This window comes from Girardinichthys multiradiatus, chromosome 14 (genome assembly GCF_021462225.1).
Source record: "Girardinichthys multiradiatus isolate DD_20200921_A chromosome 14, DD_fGirMul_XY1, whole genome shotgun sequence".
Lineage (NCBI taxonomy): Eukaryota > Metazoa > Chordata > Actinopteri > Cyprinodontiformes > Goodeidae > Girardinichthys > Girardinichthys multiradiatus.
Window position 1 is genome coordinate 24,874,887 of NC_061807.1, and position 12,795 is coordinate 24,887,681.

At 39.1% G+C, this 12,795-nt stretch overlaps 1 protein-coding gene across 1 annotated transcript in view; it reads left to right on the plus strand.

The window, feature by feature from the left end:
* The window catches only part of LOC124880928 (phospholipid-transporting ATPase ABCA1-like), a 283,949-nt gene that overhangs the window by 173,436 nt on the left and 97,718 nt on the right, over positions 1-12,795 (plus strand). Inside the window, exon 35 of the mRNA XM_047386373.1 lies at positions 10,892-10,966. Within this exon, the coding sequence (XP_047242329.1) occupies positions 10,892-10,966 (75 nt within the window). The remainder of the gene's footprint in view (positions 1-10,891; positions 10,967-12,795) is intronic.

Sequence of the window (12,795 nt, forward strand, 5' to 3'; positions counted from 1 at the left end):
CTGTCTTTCCAAATAAATAAGGTGTGTTTTCCTCCTATGCAATACAAATATCTGTACCTATATCTGGATATCTTATAGATTCCTATTACCCCAAAATCTATAAATAATTCCTGTAGTAACACATATTATATTAGGCTCACTAGAAAATCTACAAACATTTCTGCTTTGCCTTACAATATAATTTCTCACCCAAGGAAAAACAACCTCCACCAGCTAGTTATGTTGCCTATCTGGAAAGAAAGTAGTATCAATAGGAACAGGTACTAAAAATGGTTGATCATTAATAGCACGTGGAATCAAACAACAAACATAGCAACTGTCATTTCTTATCTTCCTCACGGTTTGATGCATCAGTTGCCACCAGACATTATCAGTATGATCATGGTAGTCAGAAAAGTGATGAATCTCTCTTCGAATCAGCTGATGAGTATTATTGGCATAATTACTCAGATTAGCCACAAATGATCTTTGCTGTACCTTTTCCCAAATGAACACAGGCGTAATAAAATACTTGCAATACCAATCATTAGCATCAGAACAGACCATCTTCCATATAACTGTATCGTGACCTTGAAGTGGTTCAAAGAAAACAAATCATAAACAAAACTCAAAAATCCTGCTGCCTCTCCTGAGTGGCTTCTGCGCTTCAAGCTGCCCTGTTACCAGTCTGGTACAGGTGGGCGGTCGTAGGAAGCTCCTCTAGAAATATGTTTAGAAACAGAAACTCTAACCTGCTGGAAGTTAGGCTTCCATAGTCCAACTAAACAACGGTGGAAATGAACACATTTCAAATTTGTAATAATACCATAATGATAGATATCAAGCAATAAACATGAAAGTTAGATAAAAGCATTCGAGATTTCCTCCTCAGAGTCAGTTTCGCTATCAAAGTGGGAGAAAAGAATTTGGCTGACCCTTGCTGTCCAGGCAAAGGAGTGCCTAGTAGGCACCAAATGTTAAGAAATTAAGGAGAATAAGCATCATGGCGCATGTTTGACTGTCTCTCTGTTGCAGATGTCGCCAGTCCATCATCCAGAGAAAGGTTATGCACAATGTGTAGAGGTCATCCCTGTATGTTTCCTATGTGTCTCTCACTGTGGTGTGTGTGCAGTGAGGCAAATGACCTTATGATTTCTAACTTTCAGGCAATGCGATGCCCTTAAGTAGATTCTGAAATAACGTTGCACTGCTCAAGGGATTGTGCCCTTGTAAAAACAGTGTTCTTCAACCACCTCTTCAATCACTCGCCAGTGATCAGCTTACAGTTCTTTGTCTTGTGGTGGTCCGCTGTCCTCACACCTTTCAGGCCGTGGATGATCCAGTTGGAAGATGACTTGTGTCCTAGAAGCCAGATGAAGCTGGAGGAGCTGGAGCAGCTTCATCTGCAGCTTTCCTGCAGCTTTCCTGTTCTGATATGGGCCATTCCAGCGCCTGGACTTCCAGTGTTTTCTCCTAGATTCTCTGACCAGAATCCAGTTGCCAGGAATAAAGGACTGGAGGGTGGAAGTGGCTGTTTCTGGTAATGCAGCCTTCACCGTCTGTGAAACTTGAGAAAATACAGTGGGCAGGTTTTGACAGTAAAACAACATCCCATCTTCACACAAAGATGTGGAAGAAAATGATCTTGGCAATATCCCCATGCCCAAATTAGGAGACCTGCCACACAACACTTTGTCCTTTGTCTCAATCTCATTTAAGTGAGATCAATAGGCAGGGCCTTCACAACACTTGGCTAATTTTAATTCCCATTCTCAAGCCTAGGTGCTTAATTACATGAACTTCATCAAAACATCCAGCAAAACCAAAATAATTCATCTTGTGACTTCACCTGGTATTCTAGTAGTGACCATCAGCTAAATATTCTGAATATTAAAAATGTGACATATGATGTTTGAGGACGGCCAGGTCATTCTTTCCATAGTTTCAGAATACCCAAAGAAAAGTTCAAAAATGGTCTAATTGGTGGAAATGTAAGATTTCACAAAAGAATCAACACCGTACTTTCAGACAGGTTTTCAGAATGTGGTCTTAGGGAGCTATGCACCATTTATATAAACAAAGCACAACGTCTCTCTCGCATTGTCACTAAGTCCTCACTGGAGGTCTGAGCTACCCTTTTTCCCATGAGTGCTAAAACTTTTGGAACCCCATATTACTTTATTCTGACATTCCCCTCTTCTGGCGCAGGGTCCAACCCATGCGACAATCCAGCAAAAAGTTTGAACAAAAATGTTCTAGTAACCAAGATCACATTACATAGAACCAAAAAAATTAATTCTGCTATAATTATGTGTCACTATGAATTTAACGAAAGCAACATAAAGAAAATCCAGATGTTTTTAACTGCAATTCAGTTCCATTAACAATAAAACACAAACTTTAGTTATTCAGTTCATCAATGTCTCACTTAGAAATTAGTCACATATCATCCTGATTTGTCTTGTATGAAGATGAGTATTAGATTAATGGACATCTAATGTAATTCGGATGCATAAACCCTATAAATTGAATCTAATAAATAATTCCACCAAGTATGAAGTCATGACTCAGATTCTTTATCAAAAATATATTCCTTACTTTTGGCATATCTTGAACTGTCAGCTAGCTTAATGGCACCAAGGAAAACTTTCAATCTAATAAATCACCAATGATTCTGCATGCAAAACAAATTCTTCAAACTATCAACATTTACACACAGTATTTATACCAAACATGACAGTGTTATCTCAACTTCAAAGAGTCTGTGTTTTATGGCCCTAGACCCTCCTCGGGTTCAGAGGTGACAAAGTTATCTAGGAACAAACCATCGGCTCTTCCTGAGGCATCACCCTAAATGATGGGTTTTAACCATTAAACTTCTGATAATGGCTTTTACAGCTTCCTCCTCTAACACAGATGTTCTGAGGAGTGAGGTAACCTAAAGGTCATACACTTTGGAACACTTAATAAAATAATTTCCATTACACAATATTAATCAATATATTTCTAAGTACATGGTACAAAAATTGCTAAAGTCAACTCGTCCCGGTCCCAATTCATGTTCCCATTTTTATCCATGTGTTATTGTCCCTTTTTACTTCCTTTCCATTTTCTCAAACCATTTTGCACTTTTGCAGGTAAATAATTTTTTATCAGGTAATTATTTTGTACTGAATTATTTTCATTATTTATTTTCATGAATTAAGGACATACTGTATAGTCCACAACTCCCCATTAGGAACAGTTGCTCATCATGTAATAAGAGAAAACCCTTGACTTCTAATTTAAGCAAACTAACTCTCCAACCTCCTAGAAGCACAATTTCCTGTGAAAGACAGGAAACTAGTTGTCAAATCTAATAAATATCCCCAAGGCAAGAATAAACTGACATGCATTCAGTCTGAAATGTCCCACAGCTCAAATTTGTACTTAAAACTTAGGTACAAAATTAGAAAGATATAAACATTCAACAGGATGAGTAACCAGCACCAAAACAAAAACTATACTTTCAGGATACACAATTGATTTTAGGTTTTTGGCTAAATATTTATGACGCCATTCTGATTATTTACCAGTAGCTTTTTTGTTGTATTATATCAAGTTAAGTTAGCATATGCAGCTGTAAGTATATCACAACTATATCAAAACTATAAGATCTTTTGTAACAAAGATCAGTTAGAAGCGAGTACTTGATTAAAATGCTGCCAACTTCAACATGCTTACTGCTTAGACATGGCAACAAAGGTTTAAAATATGGTTTCAGCACACTTTTCAAAATAATCTCAAATCAAAACAGCCCTATCAACACAAACAAAAATATTTTATATTTTTTGTCCTTTTACCTAATGTTCACATGCAAAGAGAACCTTTGGTGAATTGGCATTATGAATTTCAGAATATTATTTCATATTTAATGTTAATATTTTATCAAATAATATTTCGGTCTGTTAAGGGTTGTCCTGTGAATACCAGCCCAGTAAGGCGATGGTATTAGGACAAAATAGAAAGGTGTGAGACAAGCTCTGACATTATTGAACAGCAGAACTCTGCATATATATGGAATGAATTCACACAATTTCTTAAAATACAAGAATTTATTAACAAAAATAAGTCAAGTCAAAGTCAAACATATTTCAATCAACAAACTCTTTACTATGCTAAAACAGTCCAACTAAACTACCAAGCAGAATGAAAGAATACCGAAGACTAATGGGCTATGTACAATATAAACAAGTTGATCAAAGATGATTGAGAATCATGACAAAAAGAGTGATGCAACATTACCATGCAATGTTATTTATGTTTGTGAACCAAGGATTATCTTGAAGAATCTGTAAATGAAGTTAAGTTTGTCTTGGAACCAACTTAGGCAATAATCAGCAAACGTTTAGACAACCACTCACAATGCAAGATCAGATAAAATATTATTTTAATAAAATAATGTTTTAAATAATGATCTGCTGAATAAAACCAACATTCTGGATGACTATTTCTCAATGGTGTCTACTTAGCCGCCTTTATTTATTAAAATAATATTTGAAGAAACATTATTAAGGGAATATTTTGGAAAGAGCCAAATCTTTCTAGAGAAATGGGGCTTAATGGTGTTTACTTAGTTATCAAATTTGGTAAAATTATGTTAGGGACACATTATTTACTGGATTGAAAACTAAACCTTTCTGGGTAAATATTATTTAGCAGCAAGCACATGTCCTTAGCTGTTAGCAGTTACGCTAACAAAGAAGCTGCTAGCTTAGCACCAGATTCAAACACACACCTTTAAAAATACCGTTAATAAAAGGGTTAAAATGTATAAGCGCGGACGGCATGTTATGATCAATCTTTAAAATCACCCTTTTAATAAAGTTTGTCTTAACTTTAAAAACACAAAAAAAAAACAACCTGAGCACGTGTGCTGGAGATAGTCTGCTAGCACCAAGATAGCTGAGTTCAACACAAACAAAACAAAACTTCATAAAATGAAAAACGTTTAGATCATTTCAGTCTAAATCACTTCTATATTATTCTGCCCAAACACTTAACCTCATGAACTGTGGTGAGGAATGTTGTTCAAGGCGAAGAAAGTTTGAAGAAACGTCCACAGTCTTTAAACGGTTAGCTACAGCTAACCTCCTTAGCTGCGGGGAGTGGCTGCTGTTCTGTCGGCCGGTCTGTGAACAAACGGTTAGCTTCTAGCTAACCTCCCTGGCTGTGGATGAAAGACGGCCCGTTCTGTCTGCTAACCACACTGCACGTTACCGTTACCACGGTGATGGGGTCTCTGCTGTCTTCCTTCCAGACCGGGAGACCGCTCCGCTTGGCTTCGTAGAGACCACTTCTCTGTAGGGAACTTCTCTGGGACAGTTTGCTTCTGCAGGCCTCAGAGAGAAAGTAAGCAATTCTTACAGCTTAATTTCCCTGTTCATGAATGAAAATACCGGATACACAGACAGTATTTCATTCGTACTTAACTTTGCATATGATCGATGATCAAATGACATCCTTGGATCCAGTTGAAAAGTTTATGTCTGTTTGCCAGCAAATGTGAACCTGCTTTCATCTGTGAAGAGCACAGGGCGCCAGTGGCGAGTTTGCCAATCCTGGTGTTCTCTGGCAAACTCCAAGCGTCCTGCACGGCATTGGGCTGTGAGCACAACCCCCATTTGTGGACGTCGGGCCCTCATGCCGTCCTCATGTAGTCGGTTTCTAACCATTTGTGCAGACACATGCACATTTGTGGACTGCTGGAGGTCATTTTGCAGGGCTCTGGCAGTGCTCCTCCTGTTCCTCCTTGCACAAAGGCGGAGGTAGTGGTCCTGCTGCTGGGTTGTTGCCCTCCAATGGCTTCCTCCCGTCTCCTGGTGTACTGGCCTGTCTCCTGGTAGCGCCTCCAGGCTCTGGACACTACACTGATAGACACAGCAAACCTTCTTGCCACAGCTCACATTGATGTGCCATCCTGAATAAGCTGCACTACCTGAGCCACTTGTGTGGGTTGTAGAGTGTGTGGGTTGTAGAGTGCTAACATGAGTGTGAAAGCACCCCCAACATTCAAAAGTGACCTAAACATCAGCCAGAAAGCATAGGTACTGAGAAGTGGTCTGTGGTCCCCACCTGCAGAACCACTCCTTTATTGAGTGTGTCTTGCTAATTGCCAAAGATTTCCTGCTGTTGTCTATTCCATTTACACAACAGCATGTGAAATTGATTGTCAATCAGTGTTGCTTCCTAAGTGGACAGTTTGATTTCACAGACGTTTGATTTACTTGGAGTTATATTGTGTTGTTTAAGTGTTCCCTTTATTTTTTAGAGCACAAAGACTTTAAAAAAAATACTTTTATATTTCTCCATGTTGACTGGTGATAACAAGAATGCTGAAAACAAAGATTGAATAGTGAAGTAGACAATTTAAACTGACACATTAGCATAAGTACAGTTATTGTGATTTGCAGTGGTGAATCAGCAGTCTTAATTTTTAAGTTTAATTTGTCCTGCAACTTTTATATGTGTCCCTGGTCCAACACCTGAATCAAATTGTTGAGTCCTGCTAATGACTTCATTATTTTATTCAGGTGTAATGAAGCAGAGACACACCAACTTTCATCTTTAAAGACCACAGTGATGCTAAAAAAGGCCAACCTTCAGTCACCTTCCTGCTGTAACAGAAACCTCACTGAAGAGTGTTGTTGTTAGCACAACCTGGTAGCCCTCAGTATGAAGTTGAGTTGATGACGTAATTCGATAAAGACTAATTCCAGGCGTTCCCATTTTGGTTTTTTTCTTGCCAGTCTCGGCTTGAACATATTGACTTTTCCTTGTACATCAGATATATCCAATTTTATGCCTAGACATCTATGGACAATTTAGAGCAGGTCTCTCCAACTTCAGTTCTTGTGCTTCATTACATCTGAATCAAAGGGCTGAATCACCTCCACAGCATGTCATCAAGTTGTGTAGAGGCCTTGTAATGAGCCATTCATTTGATTCGGGTGTGTTAGACCAGGTTTAAAAATTTTAAAACTGCAGGATCATTGCTTTTGAGGACTGGAATTGAAGAACCCTGATTTGTACATTGTTTAGGCATATTTTGAACACAAAAAGAAGCTTAATATGTAATTTTACCATGTCACACAGTGGGTTTTTAGTGCACTATATGGTGGATTACAATGTAGTCGAAAATTCAAACTCAGATATGCATGAAAACTGCCAAACGGACAATTTGACCAGTGAACTCTTGCCAAAAAGACATCCCCACACACTTCACTGGGGTCTTCGGGCCAAACCAGCCTTGTCATTGTAGCTGAGGAGGAAGGAGTTTCACAAGGATTAGACTCAGGCAGCTGCTGGACCACTTCTCATCTTGTTTCAGTTGCCGCTAATCTTCGGGAATTCTCCCAACTGGAGCTTCTTCTTCCCTGCTTGGCATGATTCATACCGGAGTGGAGTAAAAACGCGAAACACACAAACAAGAAGAAGCTTTCATTCGCTTTTTGCTGTGGGATGCATCACAGACAAGCGTAGGAGTCTTGTTCTCGGCCCCGCGCATGAATAGACTTGGAACACAGAGAATGTTATTCAACAAATATTTCTGTCAGCAGAGAATTTGGAGCTCTTCCCTTGTCCCCTTTTTTTCAACAAGGAGATGATAAGTTTATGCCGCCTAATGAAATGCTGTGTAAACATTTTGTTAAGCCATGCAAGCAGAATGGTTCGAAAAGAGGACAAGAAGTGCTCTGAATAGACAAAGTATCACACTTCTGAGAATGCCACCATGCGTTATAGGTTTTTGTGACTGAACTATTACAGAATAGAGAAAAATAAACCCCTTGTGACTATCTCCGGGGCTGGAGATGTCTCTTTGTTGTCCATTGCTCTCTTTTCCATTCCTGTTGTGTCAGTGCAGACAGAAATGTGCACCTGAGCACACTCCTGCATTCTTGGGATGTCTTTCTTGATTTCTCTTCTCTTATTTTTTTTCCACCTCCCACCTCCCTCACCAGTTGTCACTGACACTTTACCTCCCCAGACCTCTCGGATGCTGTACACACACACAGACACAGCCTTTTTTTCTTGCTCCTCTCATCTGCGACTGATGAAGGCAGAGTCCAACAGGAGGTCCATTTGCATTTATATCACACATGTAATGTCCTCAGCACTCTCACGGCTGGGCTCAACAGTGGGGTGTCAGCATGCCACTTCAGAAAATCTGACGCCCGTCATCTGAAGCCCTCATCTCAAGGCTCATTTCACTTGATGAACAAGTGAAGAGGAGCATTTCCCATTCTGCTCTCTCGCCAACATTTGTATCTCCTTACCCCTTTGCAAAATATTTTTTTCCTGTTTAATTTTGATTCTGAGTTGATTGGTTACATCAGGTAATTGGCCATTTAGAGTGCCTTATACAAGGAAGTCACAGGCCTCGAACTTAATTTTGCATTGACAAATTTGATTATACATTATTTTAATATAATCTGCTAAAGTTGTTTTGGGGGTTAGGGGGATGGTCACTAATGGCATTGTGTAGGTTTTCCAGTCTGGTTTTAAACATTTACATTGTAATGAAACAGCATTATTAAGGATTTTTAATGACATTTTTAATCAAACGACTCTGGATGCTCTGTGGTTCCTGTAATTTTAGATTCTACTTGCAGCGTTTGATACCGTGGACCACAGTATTCTTATTATTATCTTTTTTGGAACATTGGGTTGGAATTAAAGGTGCAGCACTGGATTGGCTTCATCCCTATTTAACTAACTGAATGCTTAGTGGTAATATTGAAATCTTTTGTGTCCAGCACAGCCCCCTTTCTTGCAGGGTTCTTCAGGGCTCAATTCTTGGTCCTCTTCTTTATACATGCTCCCCTTTTGGTGTCTATTCTTAAAAAACATGGTATTTCCTACCACTGTTACACAGATGGTTGCCAGGTTTACCTGCCTCTAACACGTAATAATCCTTGTTCCTTCCAACTCCTATCAAATGGACTTAATAAGTATTTTCAACAAAAAGCAAACTAAGGGTTATTTTATTTAGCCACAATAGCACCTCAAGTCATACATGAAACCACATGTAACAAATTTAGGAGTAATTATGGGCTCAGATTTTAAACTAAATAAACAGATCAGCTCTGTTTTGCAAAACAGTTTCTTTCAGTTGAGGCAAATTGCAAAACTAAAGCCAATTTTGTCAAGGTATAAATTGGAGAGAATTATTCATGCCTTTATCTCAACTCGTCTGGACTATTTCAATGCACTTTATGCTAGTGTCTGTCAAGCATCCCTTTCATGTCTTCAGCTTGTTAAAAATGCTGCTGCACCTCTTCTAGCTGGTACATACAGACGTGAGCAGATCTCACCTATCTTGCCCTCCCTTCATTTGCTTCCTGTGCATCACAGAATTATTTTTGAAATCTTAATGCTGGCTTATAGTTTGGGCAAATGTGTGGTTATTTTAATGTGCTTTACAAAAAAAAAATTATTTGGATTTAGGATTTTGGAGTTGATATGCCAACACAAAGTAGTACGTCATTATGAAGTGGAACAAAAGCAATACATGGTTTTAAATTGTTTTTTACAACTCCTGCCTCAGAGTCTCAAAAGGATTTAGGTCAAGACTTTAATTGGACCGTTTCAAAACATTAATATGTTTGATCTAAACCATTCCACTGCAAGCATGTTGTGGTGAAGCATGTTAAAAAATATGTCTCCATATCCCATTATACCTTTAATGTTCAGAAGACTCAAGCATCAAGGCATTTGATATAATTTAAAAAAAAAACTCCAGTTATCTGTTTCTTCTCAGCGTCTAATTGGAGCTAATGCGCACCTATTGATGTGACATACTGAAGTGCTTTTAATTTGCATTGCACTTAATAGTTCTTCTTGAGACACATTTCCAACCTGAACTGTGGGTCTCTTGATCTTCAGAGTTACCATGGGCCCCTGGGCTGGTTCTCTAATTAATGTTCCCCTTGCCCACCCTGTCAGTTTAGGTGGACAGACATCTCGTGATAGGTTTACAGTTTTGCCTTGCTCTTTCTAGTTTCAAATGATGGATTAAGCAGTGCTCTGGGATGTTCAAATCTTGGGTTATTGTTTTATAAGGTAACAATGGTTTAAACTTCTCCACAGCTGTTTTCCCTAGTCCTCATGATGCTTTTTGTTTTCTAATGTTATCTAACAAATCCCAGGTGTTGTCCTCTCTCAGACTTTCATAGAACAGCTGGATTTATACTGACAATACTTTTGAATGAAATGTAGGTAATTTGTGGTAGCAATTAATTGTGCTGATTTTATTTTGGGGTGACAAAGTAAAAAGGGTCTGAATACTAAAGCACACTTTTTTCATTGAAAACCACCATTTTTCTTCCCTTTTGCAACTTTGTGTTGGTCTATTGCACAAAATTCCAATAAACACATTGAGGTTTGCATTACAAATGTGACAATGTGTAAAAAAAAAAAAGATAGATAAATGGGTGTGACTACATTTACAAGGCACTGTGTGGTGACACTCATTTTAATTATTTCACACAGTCAGTCAGTCATTTTCTACCGCTTATTCCATAGAGGGTCACGGGGGAGCTGGTGCCTATCTCCAGCAGTCTATGGGCGAGAGGCGGGACACACCCTGGACAGGTCACCAGTCCATCGCAGTTTAATTATTTCATTAAGGGAAAAAAAAAAGAAATGTGAAAAAAGAAACAGTCAGAAATATAGTGGGCATATTTTATTTCCCATCAAGTCTCAGCAAAATAAGTGGCTCAGTACTCCCTAATGCTCTCCAGTAGTCTTAATTCTTGTCTCCCTCTGCTTCACGCTTTGCATTTCAAAGAGCAGTGGTGCTTTTCCAAGGGTATCCAATTAGGTCTCCAACTCAGGATTATTTTTCTCTTGTTTCCTCTCCCATCTTTATTAGGATAACGTCACTGATCAGAACCTGCGGAGAGCCGAAACGCTGCTGAAGAAGCTGGGAACCAGGGACAATGTCAAGGTATCGTTTTAACACTCCAAGACTGTTACATCAAATTAAAGAGGATGAAAGTGTGATGGTAGCAGAGGTAAAAATTAGTCTGGTGCTGTTAGGGTTTTTACAGGGGAACTGTGGTGATTAAAAGAGAATGAAGCACACAGACAACAAACTGCTAATGTAAAATAGTACTTATGAAAATTATCCTTTCATAAATTGTAATGTCATAATTAATTCTTAAGCATCTTATAAAATAAAGGGAGACAGTGAATGAAAAAATTGTCTCAAATGATGAGCAATCAACACATTATTATGCGCTGAAACAATCTGACGTATTTGAGCAACTTTGGAAATAAAGGGGAATCAGAACTGTAGAAAACGTGTAGAAAACCGTACACTGTTTAAATGGAGTAAATGCATTTTAACTGCTAAAATAACATTAAATTCCTTGATATGAACATCCCACTTTTCATTTACTGTGAATATTTCCACTCTGCTTAATTTTTGTTTTGGTATTTATTTATGCTAAAAAATGAAAATCTTGCCATGGCTTTCTTATTTTTATGCAAAAGCTACTTATTTTGCAGAAAACCTTTATGATCTCAAACATTATTATCAAATAGGACAGACCAATAGAATTATGCTGACTCTGGAGGAGCTGCAGAGATTCACAGATCAGGTAGGAGAATGTCTTGTCTGAGAGGTTTGAGAGGTTTGCTGCTAAAGTGCAGGTATTTTTCTTGAGATAAAGCAAGACATTGTGCACACACATGTATGTCTGTTTGTGTTACATCCTCCACATGCTCCTTTGTGATGGAGCGTTGTGAGGCTGGCACTCAGAAACCATCCACTCTTAATTATCACTGAACTACCAGCGGGGAGTCCTCTCTCACACCCACTTTATTTCATCCTCTTTTTTTTCTTCTTCATCTCCCCAACAACCAAAAACTCAGAGAATCTTTTACATGAAAAAGAATGTGTTAAAAATATTTCTGCTCCACAGCTTGCACGCTATGTCACATCAGGATTTTGTCAACGTGAGACGCCTTGATACCCAATTATCAAAAACGTTGTGTTTTTTCATGTAATTGCTTATTTTTGATGGTCCATGCTTCCTCCAACAGGCACATAAATCATTTGAACTACTGTCTTTAGAACAAATTTGATTTACTAGTGGACTGGAAGCTCAAAACTGCAGCACCAAACATCAGAAGAGAGTGTGCCACAGTACCAACGTTGTAAATGTTAAATGGACTGAACTTTGGACCAACCAAGATGGCGCCGACGATGGCCGCCTCGGAGCTTCGCTCTGTCTTTGTTTGTGTATTTTGTGTGTTTATATGTTTTTTGAGCCACAGTACCGCGGTCTCGGGCCACAATTCTGTGGTCTCATTCAGCAGAGAGGAACTTCTCAACATCAGAGAGTCCTCTTTCGGGATTTTTTCACCATCTTTCATCAATCCAAGGTTCACTGAGCTTCTGGCAAGCAGAGCTGCGACACTCTATGGGATACTGCTCCAAAAGCGCCGGAGGGGGAAACGTGCTGGCGCGCTGGTAAAACTCCACAAAAGAGGACTGTGAACACCACTGCCTTCAATCCATTTGGCAAATGTCCGCTCTCTAAGCAACAAGATGGACGAGCTGCTTCTCCTCACCGGTAAAAACTCGGACATCTACGAATCAGCGATTCTCTGCTTTACCGAGACATGACTGAGCGAAAACATCCCAGACCGCGCACTGCTGTTGCCGGACTTCCAGCTGCTCATAGCAGATCGCAGCGCGGACCTATCGGGGAAGAGGCGAGGAGGCGGAATCTGCTTTTATATAAATGAAGGTTGGTGCAGAGACGTAAA